General features: G+C 40.6%; 1 protein-coding gene and 1 pseudogene across 2 annotated transcripts in view; one reads left to right on the plus strand and one right to left on the minus strand.

The window, feature by feature from the left end:
- Nucleotides 1-18,157, plus strand: part of AQR (aquarius intron-binding spliceosomal factor) — a 91,231-nt gene extending 73,074 nt beyond the window's left edge. For both annotated transcript variants that reach the window (XM_070425416.1, XM_070425426.1), the window contains 8 exons: nt 225-296; nt 1,342-1,529; nt 2,114-2,285; nt 4,222-4,392; nt 7,977-8,062; nt 11,706-11,880; nt 14,330-14,443; nt 15,480-18,157. In XM_070425416.1, coding sequence (XP_070281517.1) covers nt 225-296; nt 1,342-1,529; nt 2,114-2,285; nt 4,222-4,392; nt 7,977-8,062; nt 11,706-11,880; nt 14,330-14,443; nt 15,480-15,809 — 1,308 coding nt within the window. In that variant the 3' untranslated portion in view covers nt 15,810-18,157. The remainder of the gene's footprint in view (nt 1-224; nt 297-1,341; nt 1,530-2,113; nt 2,286-4,221; nt 4,393-7,976; nt 8,063-11,705; nt 11,881-14,329; nt 14,444-15,479) is intronic.
- Nucleotides 5,248-5,367, minus strand: LOC139001398 (small nucleolar RNA SNORA32; annotated as a pseudogene).
- Nucleotides 18,158-21,498: the final 3,341 nt, after the last annotated feature.

Below are 21,498 nucleotides of genomic sequence, written 5' to 3' on the forward strand. Positions count from 1 at the left end.
CTCCTCAAGGTTGAGTTATATATTTAGGGGGCTTCCCTGAGATTAAAGACAATTTGGAGAAGCAGAGGCACAGTGATAAATAAGATAGTGAACTTTCTGTTTGATTGATTTATTACTTTTACCTGAAATTATTTAGGTGTTGTTTTGCATGGTTGTGGTTATGATGGTATGTTTGGCTTTCAGGCTGTCTTGCTCATAGACTTTCTTTTTTCTCCCCTTCTCAGTATGACAACATTTTAATGGAGGAGGCTGCTCAGATCCTGGAGATAGAAACGTTTATACCTCTTCTTCTACAGGTAAGATACTGAGATCTGAGACACAGAAATTCGCAGGGGCAGGATCAGAAAGCTAGATAATTTTAGGGTGCTAATTGCCATAGTTACGTATTTTCTTTAACATCATTATGCTTGATACGCTATTTTAAGCCTGTAAACTTCTTTAAAATATTCACTGGTTATTTAGTAGTTTGTATTGTTTCTTGGAGTACTGTTTAAAAATTCACAGTCTACTTTTTGAAAAACTAAGTAATTTTAATAAAGAAAATTGCATTTTTATAGTGTTTGGAGGAAAGATAGACTTTTTTTTTTTTCGTTTCTTTCATTAGAGTTGTTTCTGGAATTCTTTTTGATGTTTATTGGGTACAGTGCTTTTCTTTATCTTATGCCTAAATCTTTTGAGCTAAATGATGATGTTTAAGTATGTTTCTTATTACACAATATTCTTTACTATGAAAGCATTAAAAACAAAATGTGGAATTCTAATTTAAGAATCGAGATTGCTCTAACTTACAGATAAATTTGGTTCCAAAAATAGTTTTTTATGAGCCAAGTTATTTGGGACTTGAAATGTATTTTATCAGGATATGTTTTAAGGATAAGGAGACACAAGTAGGAAAGTGAAATAGTAGCATAGGAAATGAAAGAAGGTGTAATTTTTACTGCGTTGGGGGGTTCAGAACTGGCCCTCGGCATAATTGTGATGCAAGGTGTTTACGTTGACCTGTATGGACATCTGTTTCCTTCTGTGTACTCTTTGTCTAATTCTGACCTATACCTCCCAGACCTCTTTGGATTACTCTAAATGTTAAAATAGGGTAATTCCATGCTTGCCTTCTCAATCCTCCATCCTTGCTCATACACCATCAGCCAGACGCATTGGCACCTATACTTGATACACAAGTCATTCAGTGAATGTGCCAGATTCCTCTCTGTGGAGCAGGTGAATATGGAGATTTAGTAAGCTAGTGAAGCCATTTAGCAAGAATTTGTGCAATAAGTAGGAGACAAGCAGGATAATCTATCAATTAGAATATTTTGCCATTTCCTCACTTGTCATTTCCAGAATCCTCAGGATGGTTTTAGCCGACTGAAACGATGGATTATGATTGGTGATCATCACCAGTTACCTCCGGTCATTAAGAACATGGCCTTTCAGAAATATTCCAACATGGAGCAGTCTCTCTTCACTCGCTTTGTCCGGGTTGGAGTTCCTACTGTGGACCTCGATGCCCAAGGGAGAGCCAGAGCAAGGTAGAGGGTTACTCTAGTTTAAGGGCGCCAACTCCGTAGTCCGGGTATTTGATGGCATCTTCTGTATACACTCTAAGCACTCCCTGCTGTCCAGGAACTGGTCATCTCAGTATCTGAACGCACCACTATTGCCTTGGCGTGGGGTGTGAATTTTTTCCATTGTCCTTTTTTTTATGCCCCCCAAAGATATGCTGTTAATATCATTTTGAAATATAAAGCAAAAAGTGAACAAGAGGAGAACACACCAACTCTTGCTTCATAAAGTATACAGGCCCCATCTCATAGTTACCTCAAAATTTCCCTGAATTTATGGACTTTTCCCTGCTCTTTAATTTGGGTGAAGAAGCATGGCCTCAGAGAGCACTTGGGAGCTGTCACTTCTGTACTGTCGTCTGCCCTCTGATTTGGTTAGTAGAAGTAGGGAGGCAAAGGATGAAAAGACATTACTGCTAGAAAGAGGAGCACAAAGTGGGGAGCATGAAAGTTAAGAGGAAGAGCACAGTTCCTTAGAAATGCCCTATCTATGTTAAAAAGGATTTTACCTTGCTAATATTTCCTGGTTGGGGGGCTTTGTCTTTGGAAAGCTTGTGCAACCTGTACAACTGGCGATACAAGAAACTAGGCAACTTACCCCATGTGCAGCTCTTGCCGGAGTTTAGCACAGCAAATGCTGGCTTGCTGTATGACTTCCAGCTCATCAATGTTGAAGATTTTCAGGGAGTGGGAGAATCTGAGCCTAATCCTTACTTTTATCAGGTAAGAAAAAAACATAAGACTTTTAAGTTTATTTTGCATTTGGCAGGTGGAACTACTACCTAAATCAGTGATACGAACCATGTGGCTAGTCATTAAATAAAGGAAAGTTAAATCCCCTCCTCACACACAGCACAAAAAATCTAATTTCAGATGGATTAAAGATACATACACAAAGGAAACTATAAGAAAACTTTCCAGAAAGAAGGAAGTATTGACGAATATATAATGTTGGGTGAGAAAGATTATTAAGCTTGTTACCAGAAGCAAAAATCATAAAGAAAAATACTGGTTTGAGAAAAAAATTTATTTTCAACATTTAACAGACAACAGGTTGAAATCTGAATGTATATAAAACTCTTATAAATTGTTTTTGCTTTTTTAAAAACCAGCTCCCCAACAACAACAACAAAATGCAATAAGGACAAGAATATGCAATTCTCTCACACACACAAATATAGATTTATAGCAAGTACAAATCACTGGCACATATTTTTACCTCTGATACTATATGTTGGTGTAGGTTTGGGGAAATTCGATACTCATGCAATGCTAGTAGGAAAGTAATTTGGTAGGCAGATTGTCAGTATGTATTAAAAGCACAATGTTCTCACTTCTAGGAATTCTTCCTAAAAAACATTAGATGAATTTACAAAGGCCTTATATGCTAAAATGTTTCTTTTACCTTTTACTGTAAATTATTTTGGAAATTAGCAACAATCTAAATGTCTTACCAGTAGGGATTGATTATATTGTTACCTATTCCATATAATGAAATACTGAATTGCCACTAAGAATGACAACATTATAACCTGGTTTGCTGGCAGGAAAAATGTTTATGCTGCATTAAATGAAAAAAATCAAGTTGTAAGTATATCTATAGTGTTCCATTTTATTAATAAAAAGGAACAGAAAAACAAAAATATATAAATATATATTGGTAATGGTACAAAAAGACCTGGCAGCACTTACACCAAAAGATTCCTTTTACCTGTATTAGAGCTGATGCTTAAATAAATGTAGTTTGCTCTTGATAAGAAATTGATAAGATTTACACGGCCATGCAGCTTCTTTTCCCTGCTGTCTTCCAAAGAACCAGAAGATTTAAGAGAGAAGCTGTGTGAGTGTCACAAGTGTCACAGAATATAAATGGCTTTTTTGAAGGTCTTCCTGTAATTTTCCTATGGCCTGAACATGAAATGCAGCTTCTTGTCTTTCTTTTTTGATTTATATGTTATGCTTCTTTCTCCTTTTACTCTCTCCCCTCATCTCTTACTCCGTCCATCAGTCTCTCCTGACCTGCACTAAGCAGCCTGTGTGAGCTTCCTGACTTTCAGGCCCAGGGGAGCTCCTTTCCTCCAGCTTTGACCAGTCCCCAGAGTCAGCCAGACTGACTAATATGAGGCCACATCCTCTTCCCACTTAACCTAGAGAACAAACACAAAACACAAAAATACTGTGAAGTATGAAGAAGGAAAAGCATGGTGTAAAAATGGAAGGTTGACTACAGTACTGCTAGATGGATGTGTTATTAGACTGAATCTTACACTGGCTTCTAAACCAGTTGCCTCGCCCCTTTATGTTAATGTTTCTTTCCATAGCCATCGTTCCAGTACCCTGCAGCAGAAAATTATCGATCTGCATTGTGATTGTTGTGGTCCCAAAAGTATTAAGTCTTTAAGTTGGTAACTTTTATGATGTTTATTACAAATATATTGCAAATGTTAAAGGGTAACACTTAAAATATTCTACATTTATTTATCAATGTTAATCTAGGATAATGTTACTCCTCAGTTTCATGTAAGGTGTTCACTTGTCCAAATTATTAACTCTTCACCACTTGAAGTGTGATAAATGAACAAATTGTGCTAGTTGGTTAATTATATAAAATTGAAAGAAAAGAAAATAAATGCACAATCTGATTATGTTTGCATTGCAGAATCTTGGAGAGGCAGAATATGTAGTGGCACTCTTTATGTACATGTGTTTACTTGGTTATCCTGCTGACAAGATCAGTATTCTAACAACTTATAATGGGCAAAAGCATCTTATTCGTGACATTATCAATAGACGATGTGGGAGCAATCCATTGATTGGAAGACCAAATAAGGTAATTTTATGAATATAATACATATATTCTCTTATTTATGATGTTGGTAAGATGGAAAGATTTGTATTTATTATGAGTTATTTATATTGTCCCACTTCGTCTCTTTGCTATCTCCTTTTAAGATATGTGAGAAAATGCTGTCATAGTAACTATAAGTAATTCTCTGACAAACCTATCTGTCAGTGTTGTTGGTTTGCTTTGAACTTCTGTCTCAACTACCACACTGAAAATTTTATAGATAGTAATCAGAAATAAATGTTTATGACATGTTTGCTGGCAAAATGATGGATAATAAAATTAGATTATTTAGGTATTATTAGAGTAGAGATGGGAATTGTATCACTTTTTGTTTTATTTGCAAAAGTATAATTTGTTCTGTCTCTTTTTGTGTGTATATAAGGGAGTGTTTTTTTCTTGAACATTAAGAATTGTGAAGTGCATCCAGACCTAGGATTTTTTTTTGTAAAGGTTTTTATTATGTGTAACATAGGCACACTTATTTAAAGTTAATAAATTTTTATATAAGGAATTTCACATGTTGTGATTCCTTCCACTGCCTTAGTTCCTCCTGAGTTTGAGTCTTAACCCTTTTAAAGATAATTCTTGCTCAATCCATAGTTACCACATCAGTTAGTCTTATATAACAGGAATATAGGATGATGATGTGATCACAATAAACTGTCTGGTCACTAGCAACCCAGAAGGATTAGCTAGACAGAACATCTGCAAGACTCCAGAGATCTCAGATAGCTATTGTAAAATCTTACTGATGGCTATTACAAAATCACATATAACTTGTGTTTTATTGATATTGGACAGTGCTGATCTAGGCAAAAATATAAGTAAGGGCTCATAAAATGTTCCCAATAGGCCAAATGCTAACAATGTAGCAGAAAGAAAACCTAGTGGGAAAAATGTTTTGTGGTCATGTCCACAGCAAATGAGATGTGGGGGAGTAATATAAAAAAATAAATAAATATGCTTGATTTTATCAATAAAGGGTTGAAAATTGGAAAGAATAACCAAACAAATATATTAGTAATGATGAGGTTAGGACTTTGGTCACTGTATAAAAGCTCTTTCACCTTTCCTTGGAAATAATCCAAAAGTAAGAGGAAAATGGGAGGAAGAGAAGACAGACTCCGTTTTTAGTGAGAGAACACAGGGTGACAAAAATCATGAAGGAAATGGGGGGAAGAAGGGAATTTAGGGGACTGGTCTTGAAAGTGCCTGCAAGTGTGCACTTCATGAAGGTGAGTGGCATTCTCTGAAGTATAAGAGCCACATCCCTGTTTCTGAACAACGGATTCAGGAATTGGGGTGAGCAGACACCTTCCTGGTCCCAGATTGGTTCAAAGAAACCTCTCAGTGAACTGTATGTGCCATAGCTTTATTTGCAAATAGACTGTCTCTATAGTAGCAGAAGAAAAGAGAACCTTCGGTTGTGACAAAAAAAAAAAACAACACAAAAAAAACATCCAGCCTTTAAAACACAGTCCTGCTCACCCCACCCTAATCACTCGCATAATAAGTGGGTAAGGAAATCCACCTACTCAGTGGTGAAATAGTGGAGAAGCAGAAACTAGCACAAGCTCAATTTATACAGGAAAAAAATCAGGTAAAGAGCATCAAAACATACTAATTGACAAGATACATGTTCCAGAAAAAACCACATTGGCCTGGAACAGATGAAATTTTGAATACACATTTAGCTTTGGATTTTAAAGTACTTTAATGAAGTAACCGTATCTGAGAGGGAGGGCTACAAGTAGAGAATTAAAGAACTCGGCAAGAGACAAAATATGAAATGGAAGAAAATAAAACAAAATTATAGAAATGAAGACAAAATTGAAAGGACTGCAGTGAGGACTAGACACTCCATAAGGGGTATAGACAGTCAAAATTGAGAAGCTAATAACTTTGAGACGTAGGAAGTTTAGAAATAGAAGAAACTCAATATCTGAGTTCTTTTATTTATAAAAATAGAAAAACTTAATTCAAATAATAAAGACAGTTACTCCCTGCCATTGCAAGATGAAAGTAGCATGGCTCCAGGTTAGAGGGACTTGGTGATGTAGTCAGAGACCAAGTTTCATTTCATCCGTCTGCCAGTCATTCTCATTTGAGGTAAGCTCTCCACATGGTAAGGATGGCAACAGAATTTCCTAATATAACATCCACACACAAGAGCAAAGCACTTGAATTTAGAATATATGAACTTCTGTAAAAGTCACTGTTAAATGAAGACAACCCAGTACTAAATTGGCAAATGTATTGGACAGATATTTCACACAAGAAGACATACGAATGGCAAATAAGCATGTGAAACAGTGCTTACCATCATTTGTTGTCAGGGAAATGCAAATTGAAACTATAGTGGTATACCACTATGCACACTGTAGAATGCTAAAATTATAAAGATTGACATATACAAAGTGTTGGCAAGGATGTGGAGCGACTGGAATTCTGGAACTGGAACATTGCTGATGAATGTATAAAGTGGTACCGCAACTTTAGAGAACAGTTTGACAGTTTCTTATAAAGTTACACACACACTTTCCACATAGCTCAGCAATTTAACTCTGAGCTTTTATACAACAGCAGTGAAAACATGGCACAAAATATTTATATAAGAATGTTCATTGCAGTTTTATTCAAAATAGCCCAAAACTAGAGGCAATTCAAATGCCATGAACAAGTGAGTAGATAAACAGATTGTGGTATATGCATTCAGTAGAAGAGTAATGAGGTAAAAAAGTATGAACTTTAATGTACACAACACATGGATGAGTCTCAGAAACATATGCTGAGTGAAAGAACTTAGGCAAAAAAGTACATAGTGTATGATTTCATTTTAATAGAATTCTAGAACTGGTTTAAAAAAATCTATAGTGACAGAAAACAGCTCAGTGGTTGCCTGGAGTGGGGAATACAGATTTGACAACAAGAGGCCTGAGATCTTGGAAAGTTTGGTTGTGGTAGTGGTTTAAGGGAATATATATTGTCAGGATATATCAAATTGCACACTTAAATGAGTGCATTTTACTGTATGTCAATTATACTTCTGTGAAGCTGACTTAAAAAGAAATGTTAACTTCCAAAGATAGGACTATGATTGTAATTTTTACTGAATAAGCATTTAAACTTCTTGTTGAATTAATGAAAAAGATAAATGCTTGGGTGCCAACATTAGACGGAAACCTCCCTGAATTTCCTTACTTGTACATGTATTTTCAAACTGAACAATAAGTACTATGAAGATTATTTATTTTTTGATAGAGGAATGCTATAGATGAGAACTAGGAATGTGTTAAATAATAAGTGAGCAAACTTAAGTTATATTGCTGGGCATCAAACCAGGATACCAGATAATGAGCTAAACACAGTGCTTGCTTTCATGGAATTGAGTAGTTTAGTAGGGGAAGACTGTGAATGAGTAACATAGGGACATAGCCATCTGGTTACCGTGGTTTATTTCATAGTTCATGTTCATTAATTCATCTTTTGAATGCCAAGTATATGGTCATGTTTATTTTGGATTGATTATTTTAAGTATGCCATATTTACCATTTTTTTCTTTCTAGGTGACAACTGTTGACAGATTTCAAGGTCAACAGAATGATTATATTCTTCTTTCTCTAGTACGAACCAGGGCAGTGGGCCACCTGAGGTGCGTAAGGAAAAACTGTCATAATGTCATTGAACTTTACTCTCTGCTTCAGTTTTAAACTCCTGTGGCTAAGTAGTTTTACTTTTTTAAAATTTAAAGTATAATTAATTGTTATGACAGCTTTTGGTGCTGTATGTTGGAGAGTAAGAATGGATCTATCAGAAATTAAAAGAAGTAAAGTGGTACAAGCGTCTCTTCAGAATGACTTTTTCATCACACAGGATCTCTGGTGTTTCCACACAGTCTCTCAGCTTCAGTGTTAGAGAATAAAGGAACCATTTGTTCTCTCAGGATTAAGAATTGTCAAAACAAACAATAATCTATTTTTGTCACTTATTGTGATGTACTTATGCGCTAGAGATTTATGGGAATAATATCTTCTTATTACAAAGCAGCTGTTTAATTTTATATAAACCTTCATCTCATATGATTTAATAGCAAAACTATATGGAGAGTTCATTTTATTATTTTATTTTGTAGATTAAAGAGAAAATTCTTGAAGCTCTCATAGTGTAATCAGTAAGTCAAGCTCTGTTTGGAGCTTAGCCCAGTGGTCAGGTTCCATTCTACTGATAACTTTATGTAAGAGTAAGCAAAGATAGAACGTTTCAAGAAATTGTTTGAAGACCGTAGCATTCTAAAATACAGTTTATTTTTTTGTTTATTTACTTGTCAAGCAAGTATTTGGAGACTAACTTCTCTAAAAAGCAGTTCCTTTTCCGCAGTGAGAGTTACAGCTGGCTGCTCTCTGAATGGGGCATCATTACGATTTATATAATTAAATCTCGTAAAAACTCAGTGTGTGTGCATGAGCGCTGCTTCCTCTCCTCCCCACCTCTTTTCTTACTCTGTAGTGCTTTGTCTTTTCTAGATTCCCATGACTTTAGCTCTCTGCTATTTTTTGCCTGACTTTTCTAGAAACTTAAAAACGAAATAGATGATGATGATGATAAAATGCTTATTATAAATGAAAGGTTAAAAAAGAACCTGATTTTGGTATCGTCTAATATCAAGATTTTCTAAGCAAAAATACCATTATCCACGTAATCAATCTTCTTTGCCAAAATTTGCTCTTGAACGTCCAGCTTCTTCATCGGGGTTTCTGGTGATGGTTCGGGTGTTGTTAGATTATACAGGAGAAATTTAATTTAAGTATTATTTATGATTCCAATTACGTAAATTCCCTAGGTACCTTAGCTAGAATTTTACCAAACCTTTCTTGGATATTTTGGTTCACAGAGATAATCTTTCATATCTTTCTTTTTCTAATATTTTGTTTTTTACGTTTCAAGAGATCAAGGAAACCTACTTCCTTCTTATTTCTCTTTTAAATAATAGCATTATTGAGATAGAATTCATATACTATACAACTCATATATTTTAAGTGTACAAGCCTGTGATTTTCAGCATATTAATTAATGGAGTTATGCAGCTATCTTCACAATCAGTTAAGGTCATTTTCATCACAAGAAACCCTATACTTATCAGCAGTCACTCCCTTCTCTCCCCAGGTCCTCGGCAACCACTATCCTCCTTTCTGTCCTAGACTTACCTGTTCTAGGCACTTTGTTTAAATGGAATCGCTTGGCATAATGTGTTCAAGGTTCATTGCTGTTGTACCATGTATGAATACCTCTTTCTTCTTATTGTCAAATAACATTCCATTGTGTGGATATATCACATTTCATTGATCATTTATCAGTTGATGAGTATTTGGGATTTTTCTTCTTTGTGGCCATTTATGAATAATGCTGCTATGAACATTCATGTACCAGGTTTTATGTGGACATGTTTTCCTTTCTCTTGGGTGTAGTTACCTAAGTCATGTGTAACTCTGCGTTTAACCCTTTCTGTTTCCCTGTGCTGGTCATATTGCCTTTGCCCACATCTTTTTCATCCAGGGTAGACTCTTTAGGAGATGATAGGAGCCAGATTATTCTGCTTTAGTTCCAGAAACGTGTCTTAGGACACTGTGGACCCGTTCAGAAGCCAGAGTAGTGAGACATTTCTAGTCCCTTTCCCAACATTTGTTGTTCTTGTCCCCACCTGATTTCAATAGCCCAGGTACCAATAGAAATGCTGGGGACCTGCTAAGTGCAAAGCAGTGAGACTGTCACTTCCTGTGTTGTCCTCATAAGGGTCTGTCAGAACGACAGCCTGTTGTTGGGCAGTGTTTCTGCCCAGCCGTGTTTGGGGGACTGAAAGCAGGTGGTGATCTCATTGCTCTGAGTTCAAGATACAGCTCCAAGGAACCCTGTCTGCTCACTTACTTTTCTGACTGGTAGTTTGTCATCCTCATAGTGTTTGGTCATTCATTATAAATTCTTTCAAGTCAGTCTATTACTTGGCAGTGTGCTGGGTTCTGAGTCTGTATAAATAATTCTAATATTCGTGATCTCTACCCTCTTGGAGCTTAGAGTCCAGTTGGGGAGACACTGGGCATATCCTTAGCAGGTGCCCACACCTGCATCTGCAGAGGATCTTAGTGTAACACTCCTCCTGCGCAGGGAGATGAGGCTTGCAAAGCCTCTTTGCTGCACTGCAGCCCTGAGGACGAGAGCACGGTTCCTCCAAGGAGCCAGGTCAGGGCTGCTGCAGCCCTGGGTCTGTGCCCTGCCTAGAGTGAAGAGCCTTCTGGGTGTGAAGGGGAGACCAGAACGTTATGGGAAGGGATATGTTTTCTCCTACCTAAGTGAACACCTCGTAGTTTTGTGTAGTGGGGGGATGGGAGAATCCCTGGTTATTAGATGATCTTACCAAACTTTATTATTATTCATGAAAGTCTTCTTTTTTGTAAAATACAAATCCAAATAGATATGTAAGAACATCTCCAGAAAAACTGTCCTCTACATTTGAAACTAAAATTATCTTTTTTTTTTACTAAAACACATACTAAAGTTAGACTTAATGGATATCACTCTTTTTATAAATTGATTTGACTCAAATAAAGTTTTAAAAGCATATATTCCTTTTAAAAGATAAAGAAAACTGATATAATTCATTAGATAGTCACATGCGTAGTTGTGTCATTCAATTTAGCCATTTTATTACTGTTTATGTGAACACTGAATACTTATTTTAGGCCAAAACTGTTTCGAATTCACATTGAGCCCAGGTACTAGAGTAATACATGAAAAAAGACAGGGTGTTATGTGGTGTTATACCATCTCATCATACTATATATGATTATATTTGTAATTATTATTACAAATAAGTATAAAACTGTGGTGAGAATTACCCAGGAAGTAAAATTTCACTTTGAGGAGCATTGGAGTTTGTAGGTGAAGAAATGGAGGAAGATTGGTTCAGATTGACTTACTACTGGTGACTGACAACTGAACTATATCATAATACCAATGTAGCTACTTGGATCTTTTTAGTCAGTGCATCAGTTATTTTGTGATCTCTCCCAAAAGAAGAAGCCAACGCATAGATTAGCGATAAAGCATTAACTTTGTACTTGGTTTACTAGTCACATAACATTGATTAACTTAATGTTTACTCTATTAAGTTTTGAAGAAACTTAACTTTTTATTGACACAGCTTAATAGGAATATTTAGTAGAATATGTAAGAAAAATTTAAAAAGCTACATAAATGTGTTATTAATCTTGATGTATGTTAATTTTGTTTGTTCCCCAAAGGGATGTTCGTCGCTTAGTGGTGGCCATGTCTCGAGCCAGACTTGGACTTTATATCTTCGCCAGAGTATCCCTCTTCCAAAACTGTTTCGAACTCACTCCAGCTTTCAGCCAGCTCACAGCCCGCCCGCTCCATTTGCATATAATTCCAACGGAACCTTTCCCAACCTGTAGAAAGGTAGGGCTTCTTCATTCTATTGAGCTGTATTCTCTTATGGATGATTACATTAGGTAGGAACATGATCAGACAGATCTTCCAATTACGTACTGATTTAAGAATGTTGCTTGCATTAAGGAACTAAATTAGATTTTCTATATAAAAATAATAAATGCCAACATTTATTGAGTACTCATCATGTATCAAGCAATTAGTTCTTTATGTACATTATTTTATTTCATCTCAGTAACAGCCCTGCTCAGGAGGTTTTCTTATTAACCCAATTTTACGCATGAGGAAATTGAGGATTAGAGAAGTAGTTTGGCCGTGCATCTAGTGGATGAAGAATTCGAGATTTGAAAACCCAGGCAGGTTGACTCCAGAGTCCATGTTCATAGTCATTGTGTAGCTTTGTAAGGAGAACTTAACAGAGTAATAAATAATTTAGCTCTTGGAGAAGACTTAAGAAACATACATTCTGGGAAAATGTGGGAGGGAGCAGCACATACACGTATACTTAACAAACAGTTATACTCAGAGAAATACCACTCCCTCCTCATTCATCCCTGCTTCCGGTTTCCTCTCCCTCCTTCTTTCTTCCCTTTCCTCTCCTCTCCCCCATAAAAGCAATCTCTTTAGTTTTTGGTTTATTCTTTATATATTACCTTGGCACAAAGGAACAGATACCTGTTTATTTTCTTTCTTACATGGAGGTAAGCATACTATATAGACTTGGGCTTTGCCTTTTCATTTAATGAAATGTCTTGGAGATCCATTGGAATTTAAACAAAACTTTTAAATGTTTACAGTACATTTTTCTTCCCTCTTAGGGAAAAAACAAGATTAAATTCTGTGTGTTTGTTTTATAATAATGCTAAGTACCTTCCAAATAGGTAAAGAAATGCTGCTGTAGAGGAATTGGAGAAACCGGTGGAGAGATATGATGGGGTGGGGTCATGTAAAGCCTTGAGAGTCAATCTCTGAAGTTTGGACACAATCCTGTAGCGCTTAGGTTCTCCATCTGTTGTGGGCTAATGATTAAGCAGAGGTTCCTGACAAGAGGTCTGGGGCAGAGCCTCTGTGTCTTGGGGTTGAAAGGATTCCCCAGGTGCTTTGAATCCCAAGGGCTGCAGGGACATACCTGGTGAAAACTGGGAGTGCAGTTCAGGCAATATGAATGAGCAGAAGTGTAGAAACTGGTGCTTTGCATAGCACCATGGATTCAAGCCTGGGGACTGAGGTCAGATAGCATCTCCCCATGCTCTGCTCAAGAGGCTGTGGGGATGGGCAGTGAGGGCTGAGCAGCTAGCACTGCCTCCCAGAAGAGGCAGCTCCCCAGCAAAGCCACCTGAAAATAAGCAAACGGATCAAAACAAAAAACCCTCCTGTTTTGAAGGCAGTGTTGTGGTTGTAGCAGCATGGGAGCCTCTGCACACACATGCTGTGACCATTGCAGAAAGTGACCATTAGCAAAAGAATACCTGCTGACATGCAAGCCTGCCACCCTGCCGAATTCTGGGAATGCTACTTAATGTACTGAGTATTTCTAACTTTATGTGCCTTAAATGATTTGCTACTTTTATTTAAGACACTTTTATTTATTTATTTCTTGATAAAAGTTTTTTACCTTTATGGTTTTCTGAATTTTTTCTGTAGTAAGAAAGGGGAGACTTTGTATGATTGATTATAAATAGGAAAGTTGTTCATCTTTATTCTGGTATAGCTTAGGAAAAAGTGCAAATTTTGTACTTTCCTGAACAAATAGAAAGCATTGTTTCTGAGATTGTGGTCAGATACTACTCTACTTGAAGCACCTCATTCTATCTCAGACACTGAATGAACATCTCTGGGGCCAGGCCCAGGCCTCTGATGAACATTCTCCCCCAGATGCTCCTGATAGATACACAACGCTGACACTTTAGACTACTGTTTGCCGACATCTCTTACTGTATATGCATTCTTTATTAGTAAAAATTCCTTCTGAATGTTCACCTTCATGACTGACAGTCTAGATATTGTTAGCTTCTCATTGTAAATGTTAGCTTCTTATTTTTTAGAAAAACATCAGTAGGAAGAACAGTTTTAACATTTTCTTTCAGAATAATCTTGAGAATTGCCTTTGGAACATATACAGTATGAGGAACCATTACTTTAGACTTTGGTGATTTTTTTCTCCAAATGATTGCTCTCTCTTTTTCTTCTACATTAGTTAGTGGACCAAAATTCATATTGGACTTACCAGCCTGAAATTGTATTAAAAGCTAGTGACTCTTGGCTCCCTCCTGATCTCTACATTTTCTACATTTAAATGGAATCACTTTTTTTCCTTCTTTATTAGATTCTCACACTTACATCTTTATGTACTCTAAACCCAATAGTGCTTACACATAAAACAGAGAGATGGGCTCCTATTGGAATGCTAGCTTTTAGTGTTTTTCACTATATTTAACTTCCCTTTTGCCTTTTCTAGAATGGAGAGAGGCCATCTCATGAAGTACAAGTAATAAAGAATATGCCCCAAATGGCAAACTTTGTGTACAACATGTATATGCACCTGATACAGACCACCCATCACTATCATCAGGTGAGTTTTCTCAGCACTAACTCTTAGTTTTCTTCTTACTAAAGAATCTTATCTGTTGCAGAATATATCATTTTTTTAAAAAAAAATTAAGTGTAGCTGGTTTATAATATTATATTAATTATATTAATTTCAGATGTACAATATAGTGATTTCGCATTTTTATACCTTACAATGTGATCACCCCACTAATTTAGGAATCACTGTGCAGCATTATCACAGTATTATTGACTGTATTCCTTTCACCTCAAAATAAATCTTTAAATATGTGATTCCTTGTAGAAAACCAACTAAACCAAAATGGGTTGTTATTATTCATGTAACATCCATACTTTCAAAACATCTTTATGTAGATATAATTTAGCATGCAACAAAAGCCACTTATTTAAGTATACAGTATGATGTTCTGACACATGTATATACCTGTGAAACCATCGTCACAGTCAGGATAATGAACATATTTATTATCCCCCAAAGCGTCCTCATGCCTCTTGGTAAGCCCTCTCATTTTTCACTAACCCCTTTCCCACCTGTTCCAGCAACCAGGCTCAGCATCTAGAGCTGCTCCAGTGTTTGGGTGGGACAGAGTCTGGTCCCTTCCCCCCTCCCTGCCATGGCTTTGTCCCAGGGCTTGGTTTCTCCCTGCCCCTCACAGGGCTCCTTGATCAAAGTTGGCCCTTCTCGACTCGGTGTGTTAATCAGTCCTAATCAGCCACTGTTTTTCCAGAAGTGTGACAGCAAATCCCTTTGCTAAAAAATCTAATAGGTTTTCATATTATTTTCCTCTCTAGAGAATTAATATGTATTTTAATCATTTGTGATATCCGTGTTGGCATATTCAGCAAAACGTAGGCCATTGTCATCAGAGCTTTTCATCTGTAAAATGAAATAGCCAGCATTGTTCTGGAGAACTCTTAACAGCGAACAGTATTTATTAGGAAGATAATAATGTTAATGTGAGAGCTTAACTTTATAAGCCAATTCTTTTTACTTGAGTTCATTTATACTGATATTTTCCTTTTCTTTATTTTTTTATTAGACTTTATTGCAGTTACCACCTGCTATGGTAGAAGAAAGTGAGGAGGTTCAAAGCCAGGAAACAGAAATGGAAACAGAAGAAGAGGGCATGCCTACTCAGGCTGACATCCCCTGTCTAACAGATGCCAGCGTCAGTCACGAACTGTTAGCCTCTCAGACTGAGGCCACCCCCGGTGAGATGGAGGCCACCTCTGGTGGGGCAGGGACTGGTTCCAGTCCAGAAGCCACCTCCGCTGCCTCCGAAGTCACTGCTGCTGTGGCTGGCCCCGAGGCTGTGCCCACAGAGGCTGGCACCCAGCAAGATGCCACATCTGCCCCAGAGACTAAATAGCCAATGCTAGCCTTTCTTAGGGAGGACATTTCATCTGTAAAGTTACTTTTTGTATTTTGTATCTGCCTTTGCCATTTTAAAGGTAATAATGTTCAGTCCTTATTTTTGTTAACTGATATCAGTGTTTGTTCTTCTTGGATATATTTTTTAAATTGTATGTATATGAACAACTCCAGTTCAATCAGGGGGGCAAATCATCATTCCTTTGATACTTTTCTCATTAATTGAGTGTATCTTTAATCATACCTACATTAAAAGAATTTTCTATAGGATATATAGGACATATTTTACACTTTTAGTGAACTTCTATAAAAAAGAAAAAGACAGATTGCACTGGAAATAATCATAAATGCCCCTAAGCAAGTGTTGAAATTCGGGGGGAAATAGTTCTATCATAGAATGAAATGCTCAGCTTGTTTTGTTTTGTTTTTAACCATTCTGCCTTGACGTAAAGGCATTAACAACCATAGCTTACAGGTTTCTCAAATCCATTGAAGAGGTTACATGTATTTCCTTCCCCAAAATTTGTTAATGGATCAGAATCACCTAGAGCAGCGGTTCTCAACCTGTGGGTCGCGACCCCTTTGGAGGTTGAACGACCCTTTCTCAGGGGTCGCCTAAGACCATCCTGCATATCAAATTATGATTCATAACAGTAGCAACATTTCAGTTATGAAGTAGCAACGAAAATAATTTTATGGTTGGGTCACAACATGAGGAACTGTATTTAAAGGGCCAGAAGGTTGAGAACCACTGACCTAGAGTGTCTGTTTCTTCTTGGGGCCACTCCCAACCTAATGAATGAGAATCTCAGGTGAGGGCCCAGGAATGTGTCCTAGAGCAGGTGCTCCGGATGTTTGAGTTGCTGGCAGAGTGGCATCAGATAAGGCTGGGGGGGCTGAGCCAGGTTGGTCATTTAGCTAAGCAAGAATGTGGCAACTCCACCTGGGCAGGAAGGAAGGACTGGAGTCTGGGCAGTGAGAGCAGCATGCCAAGGTTCTGCGTCTCCTGCCTGGCTTAGTTCTTTTGGTGGATAACCAGCCACAAAGAGACCTTAAGGTATTATGTGCTCCAGTTCTGGGAGAGGAAAGAGACGCAGACCTTGCTACTCCAGCGTGGTTTGCAATCGGCAGCATCAGTGTCCATTGAAGGCATGTTAGAAATGTAGGCACTAGAGCAGCCGTGGGCAAACTACAGCCCGTGGGCCGGATCCGGCCCGTTTGAAATGAATAAAACTAAAAAAAAAAAAGACCGTACCCTTTTATGTAATGATGTTTACTTTGAATTTATATTAGTTCACACAAACACTCCATCCATGCTTTTGTTCCGGCCCTCCGGTCCAGTTTAAGAACCCATTGTGGCCCTCGAGTCAAAAAGTTTGCCCACCCTTGCACTAGAGTCTACCCCACACTTACTAAATTTGAATCTGCATTTCCACCTAGTCCCCAGGGGATTCATAAGCACTTTGTAGTTTGAGAAGCACTGTACTGAGAGTACTGTGCTGTCCTCACATGAATGAGGCAGAAGGATGATCTTGAAGGTAGAGTTATCTGAGAGTGACTAAAGTTTCCTGACAAGGACTTCTGCTTATAAGGTCCCTGCATGGGTGGCCAGAAAGGGTGAATATTTGTATATGTGGAGAGAGAAATTGCCCACTACTTCTCTCCTCCATTTTGACATCTGCTAGAGTGGCTAAAGGAGGCATTTCCCCCAAAATATCACCTCTACTACATGTACCTGTAGGCTTGACCATGTCCAAAGAACCTTTGATGAAGTAAATAAGAACTACACACAGCCATTGAAATGCTTCTGATCCTCCATCTTGAAGGAATGATCACTTCATTAGGAAATTAAACCCAGGAATCAGGCCAGGGGAGGGTATTTTTGAGTGACTAGTGTTTGTTCAGCTCTACCAGGGGGTAGTGGATGTGATTCACTCTCACAAGTGTCTCATGCCTCAGAACTCTTGTGTAAATGTGGGTGAGGAAGGGAAATGGAAGTGGTGGGCTGATGAGGGGCATGAAATGATGAGGAAACGTCCCTAGGAAGGTAGGTTGTCTGCTATCCAGTAAGGATTGAGCCAGGTAGCCTGTTAGATGTCTCCGAGTATAAGATTTCGAAAGCAGGGGTTACGGGCATCTGTGTGAGGACCTGCACCCGCAGAATTATTTTCATTGTAAGCATATAGTATCAGGTGAATATATAGTATCAGGCTAAGCAAGAGGGATGGAGCTTTATGGTATTACTAGAGGCCCAGTGCATGAATTTGTGCACAGGTGGGGTCTGGCCGGCCCGCCCTGATCAGGGCCAATTGGGCCAGACTGACCAGAGGGAGGAGCCGCAATCAGGGTTGGGGGCGGGGGGGGGGGGGCAATCGGGGGCGGTGCTGGCTGGGAGAGGGTCCGTGGGCAGTTGGTCAGCCCTATCCAGTTGAATTCCAGGTCAGTCTCAGTCGGGACAATTTGCATATTAGCCTTTTATTATATAGGATTGTCTTTCCTGGAAAAGAATGATTTTTCTCTCTACCCTTTAGGGATATGAATTATAATACCTGTGACCAAGATAAGCAAACTTTTATGGTACTTCCTCATTAAGTAAACTGTTTTCCAAACACTATAAATCACGGTCTAGCTGGATCACTATACCTTTTTCTTTGCTTGATTTCTTGTCGGACTCAAAAGGAAATTTAACTGGAAGATGGGTATGTCCTTTGCATTTGTCAAAGAAATTTTAAAAAGGACTGTGGTGGTGGGATTTGAATTATCTCAGATTGTGTTATCTCTGGAAAGGCCAATGAGTTGCAGTTAACTATAGAATTTTTAAGGAACTTAAGAGAACAACTCTTATCATCATCATCTACACTAATAAAAGAGAAACATGGTAATTGGCGTACGACCGCTACCCTTTTCATTGGCTAATCAGTGAGTATATGCAAATTAACTGTCAGCCAAGATGGCGGCCGGCAGCCAGGCAGCTGGAAGCAAACATGAGGCTTGCTTGCTTCAGTGACTGCAGACTGCAACGGTCCCCGCCTGCCTTGCAGGTCTCTGAGCCGGCAGTTTGAAACTTTGTAACAAATATAGAAGCTAAACAAACGGCTGGGATCTCAGAGCTGGAGTTATACATTGTTTCAATTATAGAATGCTCAGCAGCGGAAGCCTCAGAGCTAGAGCCAGAGCTAAAGCTGGCCCAGAATAAAATAAAAAAAAAAGAGAAAAAAAAGGAGCGGTTGGGAGCTTCGGTCAACAATCACCAGCCTGAAAGCAGCCCTCAGCCCCTCACCCAGACTGGCCAGGCACCCCAGTGGGGACCCCCACCCTGATCCAGGACACCCTTCAGGGCAAACCAGCCAGCTCCCAGGCCTCTATCCTATTTAGTAAAAGGGTAATATGCCTCCCAGCACTGGGATCAGCAGAGCCGTGAGGCCCCCTGGCACTGGATCAGAGTGACAGGGGCAGCGCCCAAACCCCCTGATTGCCCTGCGGCTCTGTGTGTGACAGGGGGCAGGGCCACAACCTCCCTATCCGCCCTGCTCTGTTCATGACAGGGGAAGGTGCCCCAACCCCCTGATCAGCCCTGCTCTGTGCCTGATAGGGGGGAGCTCCCCAATCCTCTGATCACCCTGCGGCTCTGTGTGTGACAGGGTGCGGCGCCCCAAACTCCCCCTGCCCCCCACGGGCCCTGCTCTGTGTGTAACGGGGTAGAGCCATAACCTCTCCATCGGCCCTGCCCTGAGTATGACAGTGGTGGCACCCCAACCCCCTGATCGGCCCTGCTCTGTGGGTGATAGAGGGTGGCGCCCCAACCCCCCTCCACGGGCCTTGCTCTGTGTGTGAAAGGGTAGAGCCATAACCTCCCCATTGGTCCTGCCCTGAGTGTGACAGAGTGCAGCGCCCCAACCTCCTGACCCGCCCTGCTCTGTGTGTGACAGGGGGGAGCTCCCCAACCCCCCTGATGGGCCCTGCTCTGTGAGTGACAGGGGGCAGCGCCCCAACCCCCTGATTGGCCCTGCTCTGTGCATGACGGGGTAGCGCCGCAACCTCCCCATCGACCCTGCCTTGAGTGTCACAGGGGGCGGCGCCCCAACTCCCCAATCAGCCCTGCTCTGAGCCCGACCAGGGGCTGCCCTCTGCCACCCCGGAGCAGGCCTAAGCCAGCAGGTCGTTATCTCCTGAGGGGTCCCAGACTGCGAGAGGGCACAGGCTGGGCTGGGAGACCCCCCCTCCCCCCCCCGTCCCGAGTGCACAAATTTTTGTGCACCGGGCCTCTAGTATATAATAAAAGGCTAATATGCAAATCGACGGAACAGCAGAACCACTGGTCACTATGATGTGCACTGACCACCAGGGGGCAGATGCTTAATGCAGGAGCTGCCCCCTGGTGGTTGGTGTGCTCCCACAGGGGAAGCACTGCTCAGCCAGAAGCCAGGCTCACAGCTGGTGAGCACAGCAGTGGTGGGAGCCTCTCCTGCCTCCAAGACAGCACTAAGGAGCAGGGAGCCCGGCTTCTGGCTGGTGAGCACAGTGGCAGTGGTGGGAGCCTCTCCCACCTCCATGGCAGCCCTAAGGACCCCTCGGGGGATGTCCACCTGCCAGCTTAGGCCCGCTTCCTGAGAGGGCGCAGGCTGGGCTGAGGGACCCTCTCCCCTCAGTGCACAAATGTCGTGCACCAGGCCTCTAGTCTATACTAATAAAAGGGTTATATGCTAATTAAACGGGATAGACTGGGCGTCTTCTGGACATCCTTCCTGACAAAGCCAGGGGTGTGGCCGGCCTGCAAACTGCCCGTGGCCCCTCGCCCAGGCTGGCCCCGCCCCCACCCTGATCGGGGGTGTGGCTTGCAAACCCTCAGTATCCCCAAGCCCAGGCCGGCCCCACTCCCCATTGGGCTCTGCCACCTCGATTAGGGTCCCCAAACCCAGGCTGGCCCCGTCCCCCAGTGGGGACCCCCACCCCAACCGGGAGCATGGCCAGCCTGCAAACTGCCGTGGCCCCTCGCCCAGGCCGCCCCCCCCAGCGGGGACCCCCCACCCCGATCTGAGGCCCCCTTCAGGGCAGGCCAGCCTGCCCCCACCTGTGCACCAGGCCTCTATCCTATATAATAAAAGGGTAATATACAAAGTGACCCTAACGGCAGAACGACCAGAACTACCTCTGGACCAGTCACTATGAGGCACACTGACCACCTCTTAGTCTCTTTCCTCAGCCAGCAGGCTCCAATTGCCTGATGGCCACCCATGGCGGGGGTGGGCTGGGCGAGCAGGCAGGAACAGCCAACCTCTCGGTCCCTTCCCCCAGCCGTCAGGCATCAATCACACAATGGCAAATGGGGAACTGGGGATGGGTGGCATTGGGACAGGGCCGGCTGCGGGCAGCTGGGGAAGATGGCCTTGATTGCAGGCCAGGCCTAGGGACCATACCCACGCATGAATTTCATGTGCCAGGCCTCTAGTTTTAAATAATGAGGCTGAATCAAATGTTCTTAGTTAGGGTAGTATCTGTGAAGAGAGGGGTAGAATCCAAGTCTACAGGCCTAGGATAGTATTTGGTTTATTTATAAATCTGAGAGTTTTCTGTTTAATTTAGGGTAACTACAGACACAGGTACTCTTCGCCCAGAGACTACATTAGTGTTCCCGTTGCTCCTTCCTGTGTGTCATATCTGAATACGCAATGATTTGGACTCTATTT

The sequence above is a fragment of the Myotis yumanensis genome, unplaced genomic scaffold (assembly GCF_028538775.1).
Source record: "Myotis yumanensis isolate MYYU_CA2020_CCGP unplaced genomic scaffold, mMyoYum1.0.hap1 SCAF_1, whole genome shotgun sequence".
Taxonomy (NCBI): Eukaryota; Metazoa; Chordata; class Mammalia; order Chiroptera; family Vespertilionidae; genus Myotis; species Myotis yumanensis.